The sequence below is a fragment of the Zootoca vivipara genome, chromosome 12, assembly GCF_965207765.1.
Source record: "Zootoca vivipara chromosome 12, rZooViv2.hap1.1, whole genome shotgun sequence".
Taxonomy (NCBI): Eukaryota; Metazoa; Chordata; class Lepidosauria; order Squamata; family Lacertidae; genus Zootoca; species Zootoca vivipara.
The window spans coordinates 34921096-34943309 of record NC_142595.1 but is presented as its reverse complement, the minus strand read 5'-3'; the positions used below and the strand labels follow the sequence as shown (position 1 = coordinate 34943309).

Here is a 22214-nt window from a genome sequence, read left to right as displayed (position 1 = left end):
GGTTGTATGCCGTGTTGCTTCATATACAGACATTTGCAGAATGCCCACGGATGTAATGCAATTTTCGAATGTTATTTTCATGAATTCTTGCAATTCTTCTGGACCTTTGAAAACACTTTTTTTTTTTGGCGCACTTTACTTGGCATGGCGGGGACCCAGGTGGCGCTGTGGTTAAACCACTGAGCCAAGGGCTTGCTGATCAGAAGGTCGGCGGTTCGAACCCCTGCGACGGGGTGAGCTCCTGTTGCTTGGTCCCAGCTCCTGCCAACCTAGCAGTTCGAAAGCACGTCAAAGTACAAGTAGATAAATAGGAACCGCTACAGCGGGAAGGTAAACGGCGTTTCCATGTGCTGCTCTGGTTTGCCAGAAGCGGTTTTGTCATGCTGGCCACATGACCAGGAAGCTATACGCCAGCTCCCTCGGCCAATAATGCGAGATGAGCACGCAACCCCAGAGTTGGTCACGACTGGACCTAATGGTCAGGGGTCCCTTTACCTTTTTACTTGGCATGGCAGAATTTGGAGAATTTCAAAGGATGGCTGTGTTTCGATGGCTGTGTTGTTTCAGAAAGTGCAGATTACTCAGTTTCACCTTGAAATGCAGAATGGGTCTTCCTCCCCACCCTCTTGCCCATAGTCAAAGTAGACCCTACCAGGCTAGATGGATCAGCGGCCTGACTCAGTGTAAGGTAGCGTGGGTCATGTGTTCAACCCACGCGCTTGCCCTGAAAAACCGGGATTCCTGTGCCTCATTGCCTCATTCCTCTTCTCACCTGTGCGAACACTTCTGGAAGTAGGCAAGCAGGCCTCTACCTGCCCCTGGGCTCCCCAGCCTGCCTCTTTACGCTAAGCCTCAGCCCTCTGTGTAGGCAGCTGAGTGACAAACTGCTGCAGCCTCCTGAAGAAAGCAGGCAGATAGAAGGAACATCACCTCTCCGCCGCATCGCTTCAGGAACTCAAAATGGCTCTCCGTTGGGGAATCTGCTCCGCTGGGAAGATCAGCCATGATTTCATCGTGGCCTTGAAGACTTTGCCGGCAGTGGATCACAAGGTTGGATAACAGGCCTGGCACATATGGAGTGGTTGGGTGGCATGGGTCCACAGGGCAGCCAAGACCAGGTTCTATCACAATTTGCAGATAGAATTCCCAGCTTTCTTCCTGAAGAGCTTCTGTGCCTTTAAGAGCTCCCTGTCACTAGAAACATAGCTGGCAAAGCTTTCCCTGCCCATGCTAGAAAAGTGAGGGGCCTTAGCTTTGCGGTGGAGCACGTTGTTTTTGCAGGAAGAAGGTCTATCTCTGCTGTTGCCCGTTATTTAAAAAAAATAATATTCTCATGTAGTGATTCTGGAGAAAGAATTACTTTCTGGAGAAAGGCCTGGAAGAGCAGTGGGGTAGAGGGACAAATTGCCCCCATTTTATTTGAGGGGAAGCTCGGTTATGAGCTCAGCTGTGGGTCTCATGCTTTGCATACAAAAAATCCCAAACTCCATCCCTGGTATCTCCATCTAGGGCTGGGTTCACTGCCTGGAACCCTGGAAAGCTGCAGACAGTCAGTGCCAGCAATACTGAACGAGTGAGGTGGACTAGCGGTTTAACATGGTGTAGGGCGGTTTCTCATGCCTCAAAAGCCCCTGCCTTCTCTGTTTCTGCTTCACAGGCGAGTGTTAAAAGACACAGGTGTCCTGCCAGAGATTAAGTGTTGACAAGGAGAGTGAACGTGGCGTAGTGTACAGCAGTGTTTCTCAGACTTGGGTTTCCTGCTGCTGTTGGACTACAACTCCCATCCTCCCCAACTACTGGCCCTGCCAGCTAGGGATAATGGGAGTTGTAGTCCAACAACGGCTGAGGACCCAACTTTGAGGGGGAAAACTGGCTCAGCCATAAAGCTCGCTGGGTGTCCTTGGGCAATTCACGGTCTCTCAAACTACCAGTAATCTCTACCTCGCAGGGTTGCTGTGAGGATAAAATGGGGAGGGGATTGCCATGCACGTCACCTTGAGCTCCTTGGATGAAAGGTGAGAAATGTAACTTAAAAACAAGAAGTGCAGGGGTGGAACCCCCAATAGCAGTACCATTCCATTATATTATATTATGGGCTGCTGTTCTCCTGATCTGCCATTCCAGGAACCATCACTTTCTTTGACTGCTGATGCTCCAGTTTTGGTCACTTTGCTTCTGTATAACACTGTCTATGTGAACCTGTATGCATGGTTTGTGTGATTTATCAGGGAGCTGCCTTATAGCAAGTCAAACCACTTGGTCCATCTAGCTCAGGATTGTCAGGACGGACATGGTTTCGTCTAGGCCGTGCTCTCCCAACCTGGTGCCCTCCAAAACATCTGGAGGGCACTAGGCTGGCAAAGATTGGGCTAGCCTGTTTCCACTGCCTAGAAGCAGCTCTCCAGAGCAGAAAGGGTTACATGGAAAAGAGTAGCTGGTGTCCAGCAGTTCACACTGCAACATTTTGCTGCAGTACTGGGTAGTCGTAGTCTCTTCTTTTAACTAACTGACAAAAACAACAACAACAAGCAGAGCATGACTGCCACTCCTTCGAGAGAAAAGATGTACAGTATTCATGAGAAAAGTGCATTTTGGGCAGCTGCCCAAGGCTACACCCCCACTTTCAGCTAACATCAGCTAAAAGCTCCCAACTCTCTGTCTCTTGCCTTTGAAAAACTGCCAGCTGTTATTTCTGCTACCTCTCTTCTTCCTTCTCTCAGCTCAAAGGCGTCATCTTCTTAAAGCTCTGATGGGTATCTCATTCAAACAGACAAAACAAAACACAGAAAGATTCCCAACGATCTCCTCCAGATGATCTGATTACTAAGCATTCATCCTAATTTGCTTCCACATATGATAGATGGTGCCTGTTTCTTATTAAACATTCATTCTTATTTGTTTGTGGGGTTGTTATGTGATAATGAGCATTCATCCTGATCTGATTGTGCAGCATTTATACATCTTATTGTTAAACATTTGTGCACTCCACACTTTTCACACGCTGCGCCAGGCTGACAAAGCCCATCCACCTGCCCCTGATCCTGGCATTTCCCTTAAGCTTAGAGACACAAGTTTTAGTTTTGCAAAGCTTCTCCCTCTCTTCATCACACACCTGGGTTCCTGGGTTTGATATGTGCAGCCTCATACAGATCCCACTTCACCTCAGGTATGCATGAAATCCCTCCTAGGCACCACACCTCACTTCGAGATTCAGGATTTGTCAGAATTTGATGCGCATTACAGTGGTACCTCTGGTTACAAACTTAATTCATTCCGGAGGTCCGTTCTTAACCTGAAACCGTTCTTAACCTGAGGTGCCACTTTAGCTAATGGGGCCTCCTGCTGCCGCCGTGCAATTTCTATTCTCATCCTGAGGTAAAGTTCTTAACCCGAGGTACAGTGGTACCTCAGGTTAAGAACTTAATTTGTTCCAGAGGTCAGTTCTTAACCTGAAACTGTTCTTAACCTGAGGTACCACTTTAGCTAATGGGGCCTCCTGCTTCTGCCGCGCCGTTGGCACGCGATTTCTGTTCTCATCCTGAGGTAAAGTTCTTAACCCGAGGTACTACTTCTGGGTGAGCGGAGTCTGTAACCCAAAGTGTTTGTAACCCGAGGTACCACTGTACTGCCAAATGCTGTGAAAAGATCTAACCCAGAAGAGGAGCTGCTTCTGTACTCATAATCACTAAAGGACATTATCATCACTCACATGGGTTGAGGGTGAGGGTGAAAGGCACCATTCTTTATATTGACTTTTGAAAGGGGCCATAGCTCAGTAGGTAGAGCAGGCATCCCCAAACTGCGGCCCTCCAGATGTTTTGGCCTACAACTCCCATGATCCCTAGCTAACAGGACCAATGGTCAGGGAAGATGGGAATTGTAGTCCAAAACATCTGGAGGGCCAAAGTTTGGGGATGCCTGAGGTAGAGCATCTGCTTTGCATGCAGAAGGTCCCAAGTTCAATTCCTGACATCTCCAAGTAGAGATGGGGGAAGAGGTCCCTGACTCAGTGGCGAAGGAAGGCTCTCCGGCACCCGGTGCAGAGTGTCGAGGGGCAGAGCAAACCACCCAGCGGCGCATGTGTGCTGCTGCTATGGACGGCACAGTGTGCGCGGCACTGATAGCAACAGCGCTTGAGCGGTGCCCTTAATGACAGCGCACGTGCGTGCCCTCGGCCGCCCTACAGTGATTGTAGCCCTCGGCCGCCATTTTGACACCCCCCCTTGGGTGACACCCAGGGCAGGCACCCTGCTCCCTCCTTTCTACACCCCTGCCCTATCTGAAACCCTGGAGTCGCTGCCTGTCAGTGCAGACAATATTAAAACTACCGTAGATGGACCAATGCTCTGACTCACTATAAAGCAGACACCTATCATTCTTGTGATGGTACAAAAAGTGATCAGTTTGTAAATTACTTTGGCTTTCAGTTACAAACTAGGGTAATGCGAGGCTCTGTTGTTCACGACCTCTTGTCTCATAGGCTGGGTCTTCCCTCCCCAGGTAGCCGCCATCGCTTCTCGAGACCTCAAGCGCTCCCAGGAATATGCCAAGCAGCATAATATTCCTAAGGCCTATGGATCGTACGAGGAGTTGGCAGCGGACCCTGACATAGGTGAGGCGGATGGAGCTTGGAAAATCAGTCAGGAGTAGGGAAAGGGGAACGAGGTGTGATCTTTTAAGGCAGCCTTCCCCAGCTTGGTGCCCTCCAGATGTTCTGGATTATGCCTCCCATCAGGCCCAACCAGCACGGCCCAGAGTCAGGGATGATGGGAGTTGTACCCATCTTGAGGGTACCAAGTTAGGGAAGGCTATTCTAATGGAATATGGATATCAAAGTGGAATCAGCATTCAGACAGGAAGACATCAGACACCACCCTATCTCTGTCCCTTGTACACATCTCTCAGTGACCCTGCAAAAGAACAATAGGAAGCTGTCTCAAACCAGGTCAGACTGCTGAGCTTGCTTAACAACGGGCATTATGTGTATCTTATGTGTATTTTAATGCACTAAATAGAGTGAAAGATTATGAGGCATAAGGGAGTGGAGAGTGTGTGTATGAACTTAACAGCGCTTAGCTTATATTTTTTAGTTGCTATTTGTTGGAGTTGTTAATATTGTTTTATAGATTGCAAATGTCAATTTGTTAATCACATAACATTACTTTTGTTGTAGTTGTGATGTTTCGCTTATTTTCTGTTAATAGTGTTTTGCAGGTTGCAATCATTTTGTTGCAGATTTGTTAATTATTTTATATGCTTTATGTTGTATTTCTTCATGATGTTCTATTATGCGTCATTATGTTATTGTTATTTATTGTTCGTAAGCCGCTTTGAGATTCATTTTAATGAAAAGCGGCACAGAAATACAGTAGCTCAGCTCAGCTCAAATAGCCCCTCAACCCATAGCTCTATGAGGAGATGGTAGCATTTCTAGACAGTCAGAGCTGTGTGAGAAACAGAAGTTTCGTCTTCACAGTTCAGCACAGAAGTGTCTCTCTTTCTCCATGAAGAAGCTGCATGGAAGGAAAGAGCAGAACAGAAGCTAAATGATCTGCACATTTCCCCTCCCCATGGGTAGATTGCTAAGAGGCTGACAGTGAGATGCTGGTGGCTCAGTTGCTGTATGGGCTGGATCAGGCCAGGCCCATAGGCTGCTATTTTAACAGTAAAAGGTAAAGGGACCCCTGACCATTAGGTCCAGGCATGGACGACTCTGGGGTTGTGGTGCTCATCTCGCTCTATTGGCCGAGGGAGCCAGCATGACTAGCCGCTTCTGGCAAACCAGAGCAGCACACGGAAACACTGTTTACCTTCCCGCTGGAGCGGTACCTATTTATCTACTTGCACTTTGATGTGCTTTCGAAGTGCTAGGTTGGTAGGAGCAGGGACTGAACAACAGGAGCTCACCCCATCACGGGGATTCAAACCGCTGAACTTCTGATCGGCAAGCCCTAGGCTCTGTGGTTTAACCCATGTTAAAGCCACAGCGCCACAGACACCTATATTAAACATACTTCAGCCTTCTCAGGATCTGGAGCCCAGCCAGAATAAGGAGCAAAACTCAGATTCTTGGTTTCCCTCCGGTGGTTTTGTAGTGGTGGGGTTCAAATTACCACGGAAAGTCCCACCTTCTAACGTGGAAGCTTTGTCCACTAATCCCGGATCTTTGAGGGGTTGGTTGTGATAGTTAGTGGTGAGGGAATGCTCTCTACATTTCCTCAGAAACTCCTTTATCATTTCACTAGTTTCAGGCCACAGAAAAGAGACTGAGGTTGAGCCTACAGGTTTTGCGACTAAAGTTTTTGTTTCCTCCCCATCTGCCGGGATCCCTCTTTCAGACGTGGTCTATGTGGGGTCGGTCCATACTCAGCATCATGCACTCGTCCTCCTCTTCCTCCGTGCGAAGAAGAACGTCCTGTGTGAAAAACCCATGGGCATGAATGCAGCAGAAGTCTGGGACATGGTACAAGTGGCTCGAGAGAACAATGCATTCCTCATGGAGGTAGGAAATATTGGGCCAATGTGGGATGCAGCCAGTGTGATACAGCAGAAAAAGAGTGAAGACTGTCTGCAAGATATGGGTTCAAGTCCTATTTCTGCCAGTTTATTGAGCATTCATGCTGATTTGCTTGCACAAAGCTTACACAGAGGTCTGGTCTTCATTGAACATTCATTTTGATTTGTTTGCACTGAGGTTATATGGCAATGAGCACTCATCTGATTTTTTTTGCCCAGTAGTTCTACATCTTTCTGTTAATCCGTTGTTTCTCCCACAGTCTTTAGTACATTTCTCCATCACTTTCCTAACTGCAAGAAGTCCTTTTTTAAAAAAAGAAAAAAGAAAAAGTGGATTTGTTGTACAAGAGCAACAGGATATTTTAATCCACTTTCATTGTGTAAAACCTAAATTTTCTGGTAAACAGTTGAATCCGTCCAGCAAATTACTGACAGTCTAGAGGTGGCCTTTCTAGCTAATTATGGTTTACTTTGAATGAGCACTATGCTATTGTGCAGTCCTCCCCTGTTGCAACCAGGAAGCCTTGGTTTCCTGTTACATCTCAACCAGGGATCATGGTTTGTCTTGCTAGCCAGTCTCAAAGCTGTGGTTTGTGGCTCGTGTTTGCCGATTCTGGCTTATTAGAGAGCAACAAACCACAATATCTGATAATGGGAAGACTGATAAATTGGTAACAGGTTCAAGCGTCTTGTGTTAATTCACCTGGCCCTATACAACATGGGCCCAAATTACCTTACCAACAGCTCCTGGTTGACATATAATGGGAGGGATTTCTAAAGGATAGGTGTCACTATGCTAAAGGTTCAATTCTTGCATTGTACAGAATGGACCTCCCGATGAGATGGCATTTACAGAAGGCCCTCTCCTGCAGAGCATGGTGATCAGCTGGATATATAAGGGATGAGATTCTCTTTTAGATATGTAGCTACCAAAGGAATTGTGGTCAACTGATAGCAAGATAACACAATTAAGCTGCAGGAACCACAATGCAGGAACCAGAGTTGTCCCCACTGATCATCTTCTGGCAACACTCCCATATAGATACTGTGCAACATGTAGAAATTCAGCAGGTGAAGCTCTCCCTTATGATTGCAGACATGAGGAAGAATGTTTTGTCTGCTGAATGTCAGCATTGTGCAGCTGTGACAGGCACAGACGGGAAACTGGCAATCTAATAAATGTGGCAAGCTTAAAAGTTTTGCAAGGCGCGAGCTGACATTGCAACCTTTGCCATGCGAACTCTGGGGCACTGCCAAGGTCCTGGAAAGACTGTTAGCAGTCTGGGCTGTCACTGATTTCCAGCCACATGCTGCTAATCCTGCACATTTGCTTTTGTAGATCTTGACTCTAATAAACCCATATATATTACTGCACTCCCTGCTCATTTTCTCCCCTGCCTCATGCACTCCCTCCCTCCTTGTTCTACCAGTTCATCTCCCGCCTTAGGCAAAGAGGTGAGCAAATGTAGCAGAATTCCAGCTTTCTGTTTCAATTTATAACACACCTGGAAGTTTCTAGCCCTTATAATTGCCAGGATAGAATTGAAATCTGTATGAGGATTCTCCAACTTGGATAGATACTGCAAAGTAGTCTGATTTGCACATTCTAGTCATACCTCTGGTTGCGAACGTGATCCGTGCAGAAGGCGTGTTCGCAACCCGCTGTGTTGCGTCTGCGCATGTGCATGACGCAATTTGGCGCTTCTGCGCATGCGCCGAAACCCGGAAGTAACCCGTTCCGGTACTTCTGGGTTCGGCACGGAGCGCAACCTGAAAACGCGTAACCCGCAGCGTTCGCAACCCGAGGTATGACTGTACATTGGAAGCTGCCTCCTACCAAATCAGGCCAACAGTCCATCTAGCTCAATATTGTCTGCACTGACTGACAGTAGCTGTCCAGGGTTTCAGACAAAGTTCTCCCCCAGCCCTACCTGGAGCTGCCAGGGATTGAATCTGCGACCTTCTGCACTCAAGGCAGACACTCTGCCACTGAGCAATGGCTCTTTCCCAAATCCTGTTCTTTAGTACATTCACGTGTTTGAATCACTCTTTTTTCCATACACCCCACTTATTTTCCCCCCAGTTTTATCTCCTGCCAGTCACTACAGTATACTGGCTCTCCCTAGCCAGTCTAGTGCTTTATTTGCTGGATTTATAAGCCAATGAGCTTGTTTGATTTTTTCTTACCTAAAATTTCAGTGCACCTAACACATTAAAGACTAGTCACTGTGGAGGGGGGGGACCTATTCACAAGATGCACCCCCTTCTCAGCCTTCTCTTAGTTTTACAGTTTGCACCAGGCATTGCCCACACACTTTTAAATATCTTAAGGACTAGAAACTTGGTTTGCTGAGACACTTGTTAGTAAGGCACACAGGCTGAAGTTCCCGAGATTCTGAAACTCTGCTTTGAAAGCCAAATTGTTCTTCATACCCACTCCCCCTTTCTTTTCCCGAATGGAAATGCAGGGTATAAATTTAGCCTCCATCTCTTCCAGGGCTTCTGGACAAGATTCTTCCCTGTATCCGAGCAGATCCGCACTCTGCTAAGTAAGAAGGATCTTGGGGACTTAAGGGTGCTTCGAGCTCAACTAGGCTTTCGGATGGATGACATCCCAAGGCTGGTGGATAAAGAACTGGGTGGAGGCGTCATTTTGGACTTGGGCTGCTACCTCATTCAGTTTGCATCGATGATTTTTGGGCCTGAGAAGCCACAAAGCATTACGGCCTCAGGGTTCCTACTTGAGTCAGGTGAGGTTGCTACAGTGGGGTGAAGAGAGTGGAGTTTGTGGGAGCCCTGGGGCTATAATTAAGGTTTGGGAGATATGGATTAGTGATGCATCACATCCTTTTCTGTGCTTCCCAGGAGCGGATGAAACTGTTGGCATCGTCCTCAACTACTCAGGGAACCGGCAGGCTGTGCTTAATTGCACCATGATGATCAATCTACCAGGAGAGGCATTAATTGGGGGAACTGATGGGATCATCAAGGTACTTGGCTAAGTGATGTGGGCAGAAGCCTGACTTGTGAGATGGGCTTTGTTTACTTTACCAGAAGCACAAGGTCCACCGACAGGTACAAAATGGAGGCTTGGGTGTACAAAATGGTGGCTCAGCGAGACGGAGCCAGTGGCCTCCTGTACTCTGTGATCCATACCCTGGGATAGATATGCTATAAAATCTGCACCTGAGTTACTTCGAGATGAAGAATTTCAAATACCAAACTTCAGGGAGAACAGGACGGACACAATTTTTGTTGTTACTATAGACCAGGCATCCCCAAACTTCGGCCCTCCAGATGTTTTGGACTACAGTTCCCATCTTCCCCAACCACTGGTCCTGTTAGCTAGGGATCATGGGAGTTGTAGGCCAAAACATCTGGAGGGCCACAGTTTGGGGATGCCTGCTATAGATAAGCTAGTAGAAGTCGGAAACCCATGTGAATTTACTGCAAATCATATACCGTAGTATTATGTCATCTCCATTCTGCCCATCCATAGCATGGAATATTGTGGATTCATAAAAGGTGAGTATATTATACATGGTGATGAGGAAGATGCGCACTTCCTTTTCAAAATTAGGATTACTTACTTCTATATCAAATTTTCCTCCCAAGACATACAAGGCAGCATATATAGGTCTGCCTCTCACTACTTTTAAAGTCACAACAACCTTGTGAAGTAGAAAGATGATGCCTGAAGTTATTCATGGCTAAATAGGGATCTACACCCCGCTGGTCGTGTTGGAGGGAAATGAAGTCCAAATGGCAAGGACATGAAGCAGAGATTTTAGGCTTGGGTAGTGAGAGTTGCCGTAGAATTTAAGCTGCCACCCAAATGGTTCTGATTCATAAGTTGCCTTTGCATGCCATGATCGCCCAAGTTGCTAGCCCTCAGTGTGAGCTGCCTCACCCGACTACGTGTATAATACTCAGACGTGAGAACTCCTCAAGCAGTTGGAACACCCCACAGACGAGGGCAGGCCCCTAGCAACCAAAGGGCAGCAATACCAATGGTGTTTCTGGCAATTCTGCCTCTGAGAAGCAGTGGCTTCTCTTCCCCATTCACCTCACAGAACAGCAACGAACCTTGATTTCTGATTCACACACATGGAACGAAAAGGCCAACAGTGGCAATTTCCACTTCTTTCTCCATTTCTGTTGGAATTCTCTGACACCCTTAGCTGAGGCTGATCAGGGAGATGGGAGTCTAGCACAATCTAGGTCACAGAATATTGCCGCTTTGATTCTCAGAGTAGACAAATTCCAGTGTTTCTCTGCTTCCCGTCAGAAAAGGCATGTTGCTTCTCTTTCTCTAGATCCCCAACCACATGAACAGCCCCACAGTCATGTTTCTCAAAGGAAAGCGGTGGGAATGGCCCCTGCCAACTCCTCCTGAACCGCTGTTCTTCGAGAACGACATTGGGCTGCGATACGAAGCTGAACATGTCCGGCAGTGCCTACTGAAGGGTAAGGCTCCTGTGGAAGTGGTGTTTTTGAGGAGTGTGAATAGCTCATCTAGCATCCAACGAGGGCAACTGCATGGCTCTGAGGAGGGCCGACCCTACCATTAGGTCGGGTGTGGGGAACCTTTGGCCCTCTAGAATGTTGCTGAACTACACCTTCTATCTTCCCTGCTTGCTGGGGCTGATGGGAGTTGCAGTTCAGCAAAATCTGGATGGCAAAAGATTCCCAGCAGGTAAAGCGAGCCATCAAAATTTTAATTACATGAAAGGACAGAAAGTCATTATTTAATTTTTTTATTGCTGTTGGAAATTTACTGTAATACCAGGGAGGGGAGAGGCACCTGATTTGCTGCTTGGCTCAAACAAGAAAATGTATTGGGCTGCCCCAGCTTCCAAGCATCTCACAAGCAGCGCATGAAAGGCAAGACCTCTCCCCTACTATATTGCACACCAGCAACTGTTTACCCAGAGGCATACTGGCCCTGAATCTGGAGACTCCATATAGACATCACAGCAAATCCCTTCTGTCCACTAACACTGCTCTCCTAAAAACTCTGCCATAAATGTGACCCTGTATAACTTAGATTTGTGCTAAAAGAGGGATATCTATCAGCTTAGATAAATGAATGGACCATTTCCTACATCGTTGTTACAGACCCAGGAAAACTTGCATAGGATTGCAGTCTAAATCTACTTTGAAACTCAACAAACCTCAGAACTATACCTACCATATTTATCCAGGTTCTATTAACCTGTCTTTTGTGCAGGTTTGAAGGAAAGTCCTATCATGCCTTTACACGAGAGTGAAATCATAGCAACCATCTCTGATGAAGCACGAAGGCAAGTGGGTGTGATCTACGAACAAGATCGTGTCCAATGTATCAACCAATCTAAGAGCAGTAAATAAAATTTCAATTTTTTTTGTCAGAAAACATTCTAGTACCTGAAGAATGGCTACATTTATGAATGCTGTTGAGTACTGTCTGGGTGAGCGCATGGAAACTTTGTCTACCTGGAAAACAAATTATCTTAAAATGTGGCCAGGATATATTCTCCCTGCATCTACTGTTGTTTTAAAACACCTAGCCCTTAGAGTTATTACATGCCCGTTAATTCCTCAAAGGGATGGAACTCAGGGGAGAAATGGTCATCCCTCGCTAATCTAGCTACTCCCATTGGTTGGATGTATTTCACACAGCCATAATTAGCATTTTTACCAAGATGAGGTAAGAAGTCATTATTTTGAGTTAAAATATTTATCTCCCGCTCCTTATTGCCAATACTCACAAATCCTAGTGTGTTCTCTCTAATGGTACCTAAACGGAACATTTATAGAAGAGGGAAATTGAGATCTCTGGTGCATGCCTAAAATGGACATGCCGGCAGAATCAAAGGTGATGCTAATAAATTTGGTTACTGGAGGGTCAGCAATTGAGAGAGATGCAAGTAGGCCAAACATGTTAAGAAGTGTGACATAAGTAAAACAGTTCATGGCATGGAGCTGAAGTTCATTCTAACTAAGACTATTCTCATACTTAAGACGGGTTCAGCAGTTGGGAACCCTACTGTCAAAGCATGAATAGGTTTGTGTACAGCACAAGGCCAAAAGACGGAAGGGCTTCTAATGCACCAAGTGACAGGACTGAGCACTAGATCAGAAGTGAAGTGTCAATCAAGCAATTTTTTTAAAGTGACTAGGACCAATACCCTTCCCATTGTTTACCTCTTATAAAGCAATCCAACTCATTCATAGAACTATGATCTCCCAAGTGCAGCAGTTCCTCTGCCAGAGAATCAAGAAATCTTATCACTTACTCACACCAATGCCTCTTTTCCTTTCAACTCCACTCCACTGCAGAAGAGAATTTGGCTGTAGCAATTATTGATCGGCTAACTTAAATGTGATTTTAAAGCACAGACACAAAACCAAGAACCTGTAAGCTATATCATTTATTGTGAATAGTTTTATTTAAACCAGAATGCCGTAATGTTTCAAGATGTCTGTATATTTTGCAATCTTGCCCTCCACATTTTTCTCTGCCTGCTTTTGGAGTTTCTACAAGAAAAGAAAAGAAAAGGTCATTTCATAGGTAGGCTTTGTAAGAGTAGAAGAGGTCTGATGTTAAGAGAGCACAACATGCACACACAACCTTACATACAGATGGAAAACAAACTGTTGGGGGGAATTAACCAAAGTTCAGCTTAGGATATCTTCAACGATCTGAAGCCTATTCACCTGCTGGTGTGGCATAAATGGACACTCGTCTTGCCTGTAATAATAATCTAGGTTCTGCCTCCCTCTCCATTTTTAAATTAAAAGGGGGAAGGGAGGGAGAGGAGTTCCTTTCTCCACTAAACCCAGAACACTCCCCACAATAATTAGGAGTTCAGGCTAACTCACCTTCAGTTGCTTCTTCTTTGTGTAATGAATCTTGGCCTTTGCCTTGCGCTTCTCCTCCAGGGTAGCTGTTATGGCTTGGTACTTCCACCCAACCTCATGGGCAAGGCGACCCAAATAGGCAAACTGTGGTTGGAAAAGACGTGCATTAGCTTACAAGCCTCCAGCACTGCAGGGTGCTGTTCCACTGCACAAGATGTCACTGCCCACACACAAAGTTGGGAGCTACCTCCTTGCTTACCCCCTTCTTGCCTCTATCCACTGAATGCCACACAGCAACTGCATGGAGGCCTTTCCCCCCAAACCACATGCTATTGCCCACGGAGTTCCGCTTTCAATAAGATTCCTAGGGAGACTATCAGTTCCTTTCCTGGCACTTTCACAACCAGGCAAACCCTCCATCCAAGCCCTCAATACAGCACACGCCATGAACAGGGATGTGGAGCCTGTGGCCCTCTGGTAGTTGTTGCTCTATCCCCCATCAGCCCCAACTAGAGCGATCAAGAATGATGGGAGTTGGAACGCAACAAAATCTGAACAATGCCACAGATGACTCAAATTCCTGCTGCTCACAAACTGCTCTAATTTAGATATGCCTTGCTGATTACCCAAAAGGGCCGTTTGGCCTCCCCCTCAAAGCACAAAGCTCCAACTATGAGGGGCTGGTCTCAGATGGTAGTGCATGAAGAGTTGTGGTCTCATGGTCTTGAGACTCGAACTAATGGTGGAGTGTCATCATCACTGACCAGCCAATAGCAGCAGGGGACACTTGGTGAGCGCAGTAGCTAAGGCCATCTTGCCAGGAACAGTATTAAGGCGGCTTCTGATAGGTTGAAGCACCCAAAGAAACCAGTTGCGTAGGGGACAAGGCAGGTTTGACTATGACATGAGGTTTCTAGATGATCACATGGAGAAAGTAAGCTGTCGTGGGTCCCATTAATAGACTTAAGTATGCTCCCAAAGCAATTCCTTCAGAATTTTGTTCTTAAATACTATTTGTGGGGGCTTCCAGCAATAACATATAAAGCTTATTGTGAGTCAGTCCATTTGCTCCAGTATTGCTGCTCTCCAAGGCATCAGGCTACCTCTTTACAAAACTACACAAGATTTTCAACTGGAGTTGCTGGAGGGTGAACCTGAGTCATTATGCATGCAAAGCTCCAGGTCTAACTTGGAGGAGGGGGCATTATAGGCCCTCCCCCAGTTAGTGCTTTATGGCACTGGAATGCAGAAATGTTGGCAAGCCACTTTGTGTGGCCCTCATTGGAGTTGTAAGATGTCTACTAAATTTTTTTTAAAAAAATACCTTGCGTGTGGGTTTGAGGCGGACCACTTTCAGAGCTGCAGGGACCACCATCCTCTTGCGCTGTAGGAGGAACACATGTCCCATTAAGTAATATATGCAAGACAAAGGCAACTGTGAGCACTCCCAGAGGTACAATATCTGCCTCAGTGTTTAGATTTTTTTTCTCACTCTTCAAGTCAAACAATGTAGGTATAAGAGAAACATCACTGACAGAACAGGATCAAGAATAATGATGGCAAAGCACCAAAGACAGAAGGAAAGTTACCTTATCGTAAGGAGGGGGGATGCCATCAAAGACCTTCAGCCTCTCCAAGGCAGCCTGACCCCGTTTGGTCTTGTGTGGAAGCATTCCTGCAAAGGGAGAGGAGATGTGAAGAGGCTGGAGGAGAAGCAGAACTCCTAGTATAGGATAAAGAGCAGTATGTGTCCTCTAAAAAGGAGGGTGAAATTCAGAATAAAAATTTGAGGGTGGGTTAAATACATATGTGGGACATGGGTGGAGCTGTGGGTTAAACCAGAGCCTAGGACTTGCCGATCAGAAGGTCGGCAGTTCGAATCCCCGCGACAGGGTGAGCTCCCGCTGCTTGGTTCCTGCTCCTGCCAACTTAGCAGTTCAAAAGCACGTCAAAGTGCAAGTAGGTAAATAGGTACCGCTCCGGCGGGAAGTTAAATGGCGTTTCGGTGCGCCGCTCTGGTTCGCCAGAAGCGGCTTAGTCATGCTGGCCACATGACCCGGAATCTGTACGCTGGCTCCCTCGGCCAGTAAAGCAAGATGAGCGCCGCTACCTCAGTCGTCCACGACTGGATCTAATGACCAGCGGTCCCGTTACCTTTACTGTATATACATATGTCAAGGAGATAAAGAACTGCATAACTTTTAGAAGTCCGCCGCTACCTCAGTCGTCCACGACTGGATCTAATGACCAGCGGTCCCGTTACCTTTACTGTATATACATATGTCAAGGAGATAAAGAACTGCATAACTTTTAGAAGTCATCTGAAGGCAGCCCTGTATCGGGAAGTTTTTAATGTTTGATGTTTTTCTGTTTTATATATGCTGTAAGCTGCCCAGAGTGGACAGGGTATAAATAATAAATGTATTATTATTATTAACAACAACATGCCTCTTTAGGGCAAATTCTGGAAATGAACACCTATTGGGATGTATATACTGACCACCCAGTATTAGGGTAGCTTTTAAAAAACTGATCTTTGCTAATTGCAATATAAAGACATGAGCGGGCATTGGAACACAGCTATCCACTGGTTTTCACACTTCTCTGAATACTGTGATATAGTTTTTAGCTCAGAACACATCAAAATGTGTACAGGCAGCGAGTGATCATTTAGGTGTGTCTGATTATGTGTGTGACCATGCACGCTGAACCTGGAAGTCACCCCAAAACATCACAAAAGGGGGTGTTTGCAGGCTTTTTCAATGGTGTTTCAAATACTGTATACTCACTTCATTTCAACACGCGGTGCCTTGGAATATAACCCCCACGTAAATTGGGACTTGCCCATACAGTCATACCTCAGGTTACAGATTCTCCAGGTTGTGTACTACGCTGAACCCGGAAGTACTGGAACAGGTCACTTCTGGGTTTCAGCACTCGCGCATGCACAGAAACACTAAATCGCACTTGCGCATGAGTGCCAAATTGTGACACGCGTGCGCAGACGTGGTGTTGCAGGTTGCAAATGTGCCTCCTGCACGGATCACATTTGCAACCTGAGCATCCACTGTATCTAAGTGCATGTGTAAAAGACAGAGAAAAATTCACACATTTAACACAGAAATGGAACCAAAGAGACCCACGAGTGAATATATGAAAAAGGCAAGAGACTAGAAATGGTTTCATGTTAAAGTCTTAACATGTTTTAGTAAAAGTGGTAAAACACAAATTAGTGGAACTGTTGATTCCCACTGAATACTGATTTGTGAATATACCATGTGATGGGCACACCCCAACACGTTAATTTATCTTCTTGGTCAGATAAAAGTTGTTGAGAATACACCTACCTCGCACTGTCCTCCAGAAGATCCGGCTAGGGGCACGGAAGTGGTAAGGACCACGGGACGGGTTGGTGTTCATACGCTTACGCAGGAAAGCAAGGTACTTCACTGGGAGAATGGGAAAAAAGAATGGCAAGGTTAGAACAGGCAGGCAAGAAAGTTACCATGAGCACGAGGCTAGCAGATATGCAGTTATACGTATACTACTTACCTAAGCGTGATGGCTATCAAGCCAGTTTGCAAACTTTTCAAGACCCACCTACTCATTTCTTGTTGTCTAGAAACTATGTTTAGACTGCCTCAGGTTAATAACCACAGCAGTCAGAACAGGTCTCCATGCAGACCACAGGTCTTACAGACTCTATGATTTGTACAAGAACAAGGCATGCTGATGAGGAAATATTCTATATCAAATGGATACCAAAGAGGCAGAACTTGCCATGAGAGGCGAGGGGTGGTCTCAGATGGTAGTGCATGTAAAGTTATCTCATGGCCATGACACTCGAACTAATGGTGGAAAGGCATCATCACTGACCACCATCTCACCCATCCTGTTCCTCAAGCCAACGCCACTGCACACCAATGAGCAACAGTGGCAGTTACGACTGGCTAGCTAGTCCACGACACAATATCATAAGTGTGCCAACGGAAGCTGGCAAGAATGACAACAGAACAATTAAAAATGTTTTTAGCTGTTCTCCATATCTGCAGATGGCTTTAAATTGTTTGTAAATGTTTGAAATATGCTCTTAAATGTTAGTAATAATTAATATGCTGCCCACCCGACTGGGTTCCTCCAGCCACTCCAGGCAACTTCCAACAAATTAAAACACAATACCACACCAAGCCCTGGGTTTCTTTGGGAAATAGGGTGGGTAATAATAATAATAATAATAATAAAGTTATAAGCTCAATGCTATGTCTTTGGGGCAACAAGGAAAGCCAGAATCTGAATTTATGCAAATATGACACTTGCAGAGATGGTCAGTTGCCACAATGCTATCTCCTTCCTCTAGACCTGGCACAGGCAGGGAAAAGAGCTGAGCAGTCCACCGTTAACTGGCTCTTTGTCCTCTGGAATTCTCTTTATGGAGTCCTTAGCAGGTAGCATCCACATCTGACCCAAACCACCTCTGCAGCTATAATGACTAGAGAATTACTCCATTTAAAAGGGTCAAGTGAAAGACCTACTGTATTTGAAACACTGAAGAGCTGCCAGAGACAATATGGAATTAGATGAAACAATGGTCTGGAGCTTGCTGTGAGGCAGCTTCCCAGGTTTCTCTCTGATCCCTAGTTATCACTTGCAAGAAAAAAAAAGTCTTCAGCTACATTTCATATAAATGCTATTGCTCTCTAGTGAGTCTTCTTGGAGACTCAAGGATCACTGCCAATCCTCCCATTTGAGGAAGCATACACCTTCCCCAGTAAACAACACCCCCCCCAAAAAAACCCACTGGGCCTCATAGCATATAATGCTTATGCTTCAAACCTGTGAAGTCAGTATGGTACTACTTGGTCTCTGTAATAATGCCAACTTTATTCTACACCTGGGGAGGTTAACGTGCAACGTTCAAGATACTGCTGGACTTGAACTCCCATCAGCTTCAGTCTACATGGCCAATGATCAGAGATTATGAGACCTGGAATCCAACAACACCTAAAGAACCACAGGTTTCCCAGCCTTGTCGAGGATAAGATTGTTCAGCCTCAAAGACTGAAGGATTGGCTATGCTTGTCACAGATGGAGACTTTGCTTTATTACAGGCTTGGAGAAACATTCTGTCCACAATATAATGCAAGTACTTTGAGAGAGAACAGAATCCTAGCCAGACATTTAGACATATTTTAAAATCTGCTTTGGTACTCACGTTTGTTACGGTAGAAGTTGCCAGATATGTTGATCCCTTCGCATCGCACGACTACCACTTTGCGCCCTGGGAAGGGGAGGGGGAAGAGTGCAAACTGAGATTGTGTCCTCACCACAGAGCACAGGCTGGACACTAAAGTTCAGAAGAGGAACTCAATACTTTACCTGCCTGCTACATACAAGGAAATCTCATGTTTCCTAGCCCCTGGCCTGAGACTTGCAAGCAGAGTCCATCATCCTAGTACACAACACACACACCCCACTCCTTCTCAGCGGTGTGCTCAAAAGTTGGCCAAACGAAAGCTCAGAAATCACATGGATCTTCCCTCATAAATCAATGTAACAGCATATGTGTTTCAAATATATGAACCTAGGCTGAGCCCCTACCCCAGGCTCTGGCAACTTAGTCCCCGCCAGCACAGCCACAGTTCAGAACATACCATGTAGCAAGGTTAATAGCACTATGTAGCAAGGTTAATAGCATTTGGGGAGTAGCAGCAGAAACCTGGTCCCTTTTCATCTGATTCTCCTACTTGGCATGCACCCTCCAGTAAACACCCCTGAGGGAATGTAACCCGCAAGACAGAAAAAGGTTTATCATCCTCTACACTAGAAACTATGCCTCTTAATTTGAAAGGCGACATTCACTTTGCAATCCTAGAGAAATCTAAGTTCAAAGCACTCCCAGAGCAAAAGAATTTGCTATCACAGTTGCAAGGCTCAAAAAACAAACATCCTCAGACTACTCCAAAGTATATCAGAAAGAGCTGAATTGTTAGCACAGAAAACTGTGTATCCGCTGCCTGCTAGTAATACTCAGTAGGTTGAGCCTCTTCCCCCCTGAAACTGAATCTTACCCAGCAAGACTTGCTTAGCCACAATGGCAGCCAAACGACCCAGCAGGTGGCCACGTCCATCAATCACCAACACCTGGAGAAAGAAAAGTGTTTTAGTTGGGGGTCATGTGAGCTGATAAAAGAAACAAGGGGGGGGAGCAAAATTAAAAAATTATTAGTCAAAGTAAATGTTAATGCTTTGGCAATAATAAAGGTCTCTTGAGTGAAGCCATGGGGTTTTCCCAACCCTTCCAAAACAGCGGAGGAAGTGTCAGGGTTTGGCTTACTTCCATCCATGACGTAACTAAGTCCTATCACACTGCATAGTAGTCTGGTTCCTATTTCCCAAGAGTACATCTGCATCCTTATTTGCCAGTTCTCTCCTGCATAGCCAAACTTACTGCAAAAGCTGTTATTCTTGCAATACTGTGCCTGCTGCTGCACCAGGATTTTACCTTATTGGCTCTTCCTTTTCACCCACACCAGCTTATTATATAGCTGTACAGTTAGCCCCACTTTGTATACACCGAGAACCTGTGTAACAAACTATAACTCTATATTCAGGTAGGTAGCTTTGTTGATCTGACGCAGTTGAAATAAATTAAAAAATTGTCCAGTAGCACCTTAGAAGTGTGCATGCACACAAAAGGTGACACCCAAAACAAACCTAGTTTGTCTCTAAGGTGCTACTAGCCAATTTTTTAAATTATAACACTCTATAATAGCAAACTGGTGGAAAGAAGCAACAGAAATGGTGGCAAAATGAGGACTGAGCTGGAGATATTGGCTAGCTCAGAGGCACCACACCATTTCAGATGTGCAAAGGCTTGAGCATGGGAAGAGTGGGGCCAGGAGAGAGAAATAATGCAATACGGTATCCCGAAGAAGAGTACAGGTTCCTGACTGGGATCCTGCACAGAAGCACTCCTGCTGGAAAAAGATGTGCTGCCACATTTAAAATAGAGAGAAAGATTGTGATGGTGCAGAGCAGTTGCTTGTAGGAGCCCCTCTCCTTTCACACCAGACGAGCAAGGCTGGCGTGTACCTAGACATTTTTTCATTCTTTTTCATACCTTGCCTACCGATTTACATTTAAACATTAAAAAATAACCTTAAATGATTTTTTTGCCGTTGAACACCCCAATTCTTCCTTCCATTCAACATAAACTTGAAAATGTCAAGTCCTCCGTAGATTCCCATTAAAGAAGTTGCTTCCGATTAAAGAAGGAAAATAGCAACGTGGTGATGGGGGGGGGGCGAGGCCTGCTCGCAGGTACCACGCGGTCCTTATGTATGCCCCATCCAAGTAGCTAGTCCGCGGTGACGGGGAGCCACTCCACACATGCGCATCATCAGCATGATTAACCCCGTCCGAGGCCCCGGCCCAGGGTCAGGCCCCGCACGCAAACGCGGCAGCCTCGTCTCGCTTCCCTCCACGCCACAGGCCCCCCGACCCTCCTTGGCCTCATCCCCACCAGCCGACAGCAGGGAAGGAGGAGGCGGGATGCGGCCCAGCACGAGGCTCGCCGCCCGCCCTCTCAGCGGCCTCCCTGCCAGCTAACTTCCGAGAAAAGCAACCGAAAACCCCCCAGAATCAGCCGCACCTTTGGCTCCGCCATGGCTGCTCCTCGGCGGCCGAACGAAAAAGAGGCTCCGCCCAGCGCACGCCGCGGGGTTACCCTTTCCGGCTGCTACCGAAAAAGGTCGGAAAGCGCAGGGGCGGAAATGACGTTGACGGACAAGGCCGCGCGGCGAAGCCGACAGTGTGAACACCGCCGTCGTCGGCCGGGCTTGATGACGTCAAACGCAGCCTCGCCTCTCTACACCTTTTGCGTATTGGAGCAACCTCCAACATTAGACGGGAAGCGAAGCGCCTTTTGCTTGGGCTTCATTTTCCCCACTCCACCCTCAGCTTGTTGTAACGTATTAGAGCTGTCACTCTTATTAATTAGTCTTTTATTTCTTTTTTGGTTGGTACTTGGCCAATAAATAAATTATTATTATTATTATTATTATTAAAAAATCTTGATTATATTGCAAATACATCAGAACAAAGCCATACATAAAGATATCCAATAAAACAGAAAGAAAGAAAAAGTAAAGAAGAAAAAATGCAAAGAAAAGTAGACAGTAAAAGAATAAAGAAAAATATAAAATTTTAATACCCGGTACAATAAACACTACTTTACATAACAACAACAACAGACTTCCATCACTCTCACAACACTTCCTTTCACCTTTCATATTTTATCTGAATTTCAGTATTATCTTCATCTTAATATATAGATGTGTATATATGTATATTTCCCCTTTTTCATTCTCAAGGTCATTCTAGACACAGCCAAATTTTTACATTAGAACCTTGTCTTTCTAAATAAAGTGGGACCTCTGGTTAAAAATTTGTTCCGGAGGTCCGTTCTTAACCTGAAACTGTTCTTAACCTGAAGCACCACTTTAGCTAATGGGGCCTCCTGCTGCCGCTGGAACACGATTTCTGCCGCTGGAACACGATTTCTGTTCTCATCCTGAAGCAAAGTTCTGTAACCTGAAGCGTTTGTAACCTGAAGCGTTTGTAGCCCGAAGTACCACTGTAGTCATTCAAGCAATTCTATTCCTTCTTGACTGTATTGGCTTTAGTCTTATTATATCGGTCAATTTGGCCAGTTCCAAATATTCACATAATTTACATAACCATTCCTCTTGGGTCAGTACCTGGTTACCCTTCCAGTACTTAGCCACCAGAATTCTCCCTGCTGATGTTGCGTACAGAAAGAATTTAGTTTTTTTCTTTTGGAATGTCACCATTCA

General features: G+C 45.8%; 2 protein-coding genes and 3 non-coding genes across 5 annotated transcripts; 1 reads left to right on the top strand and 4 right to left on the bottom strand.

Moving 5' to 3' along the window:
- The first annotated feature begins 821 nt into the window (after positions 1–821).
- LOC118094926 (trans-1,2-dihydrobenzene-1,2-diol dehydrogenase) lies at positions 822–11911 on the top strand. Its single transcript, XM_035135707.3, has 7 exons — positions 822–1050; positions 4501–4612; positions 6339–6502; positions 9014–9266; positions 9382–9506; positions 10833–10983; positions 11747–11911. The coding sequence occupies exons 1-7, from the start codon at positions 961–963 to the stop codon at positions 11884–11886; spliced, it is 1035 nt and encodes a 344-aa protein (XP_034991598.2). The 5' UTR covers positions 822–960; the 3' UTR covers positions 11887–11911.
- Positions 11912–12914: 1003 nt separating this feature from the next.
- On the bottom strand, positions 12915–21041 carry RPL13A (ribosomal protein L13a). Its single transcript, XM_035135708.3, has 8 exons — positions 21011–21041; positions 19428–19500; positions 18572–18637; positions 16707–16808; positions 14949–15034; positions 14684–14743; positions 13381–13503; positions 12915–13035 (listed from the first exon to the last, which is right to left on the bottom strand). The coding sequence occupies exons 1-8, from the start codon at positions 21023–21025 to the stop codon at positions 12949–12951; spliced, it is 612 nt and encodes a 203-aa protein (XP_034991599.1). The 5' UTR covers positions 21026–21041; the 3' UTR covers positions 12915–12948.
- Positions 14040–14126, bottom strand: LOC118095935 (small nucleolar RNA Z195/SNORD33/SNORD32 family). The gene has a single exon (XR_004693848.1). It is a non-coding gene; the product is annotated as a small nucleolar RNA Z195/SNORD33/SNORD32 family (small nucleolar RNA).
- On the bottom strand, positions 14820–14898 carry LOC118095936 (small nucleolar RNA SNORD34). The gene has a single exon (XR_004693849.1). It is a non-coding gene; the product is annotated as a small nucleolar RNA SNORD34 (small nucleolar RNA).
- Positions 17155–17238, bottom strand: LOC118095934 (small nucleolar RNA Z195/SNORD33/SNORD32 family). Its single transcript, XR_004693847.1, has one exon. It is a non-coding gene; the product is annotated as a small nucleolar RNA Z195/SNORD33/SNORD32 family (small nucleolar RNA).
- Positions 21042–22214: the final 1173 nt, after the last annotated feature.

Coding starts and splice junctions, on each gene's coding strand:
- LOC118094926 (XM_035135707.3), top strand. CDS start 961: ATGGCTCTCCGTTGGGGAATCTGCTCCGCTGGGAAGATCAGCCATGAT. Junction 1,051..4,500: donor TGCCGGCAGTGGATCACAAG/GTTGGATAACAG, acceptor TTCCCTCCCCAG/GTAGCCGCCATCGCTTCTCG. Junction 6,503..9,013: donor ACAATGCATTCCTCATGGAG/GTAGGAAATATT, acceptor CATCTCTTCCAG/GGCTTCTGGACAAGATTCTT.
- RPL13A (XM_035135708.3), bottom strand. Junction 18,638..19,427: donor GGCTAAGCAAGTCTTGCTGG/GTAAGATTCAGT, acceptor TCCCCTTCCCAG/GGCGCAAAGTGGTAGTCGTG. Junction 13,504..14,683: donor GCCTCAAACCCACACGCAAG/GTATTTTTTTAA, acceptor TTCCAACCACAG/TTTGCCTATTTGGGTCGCCT.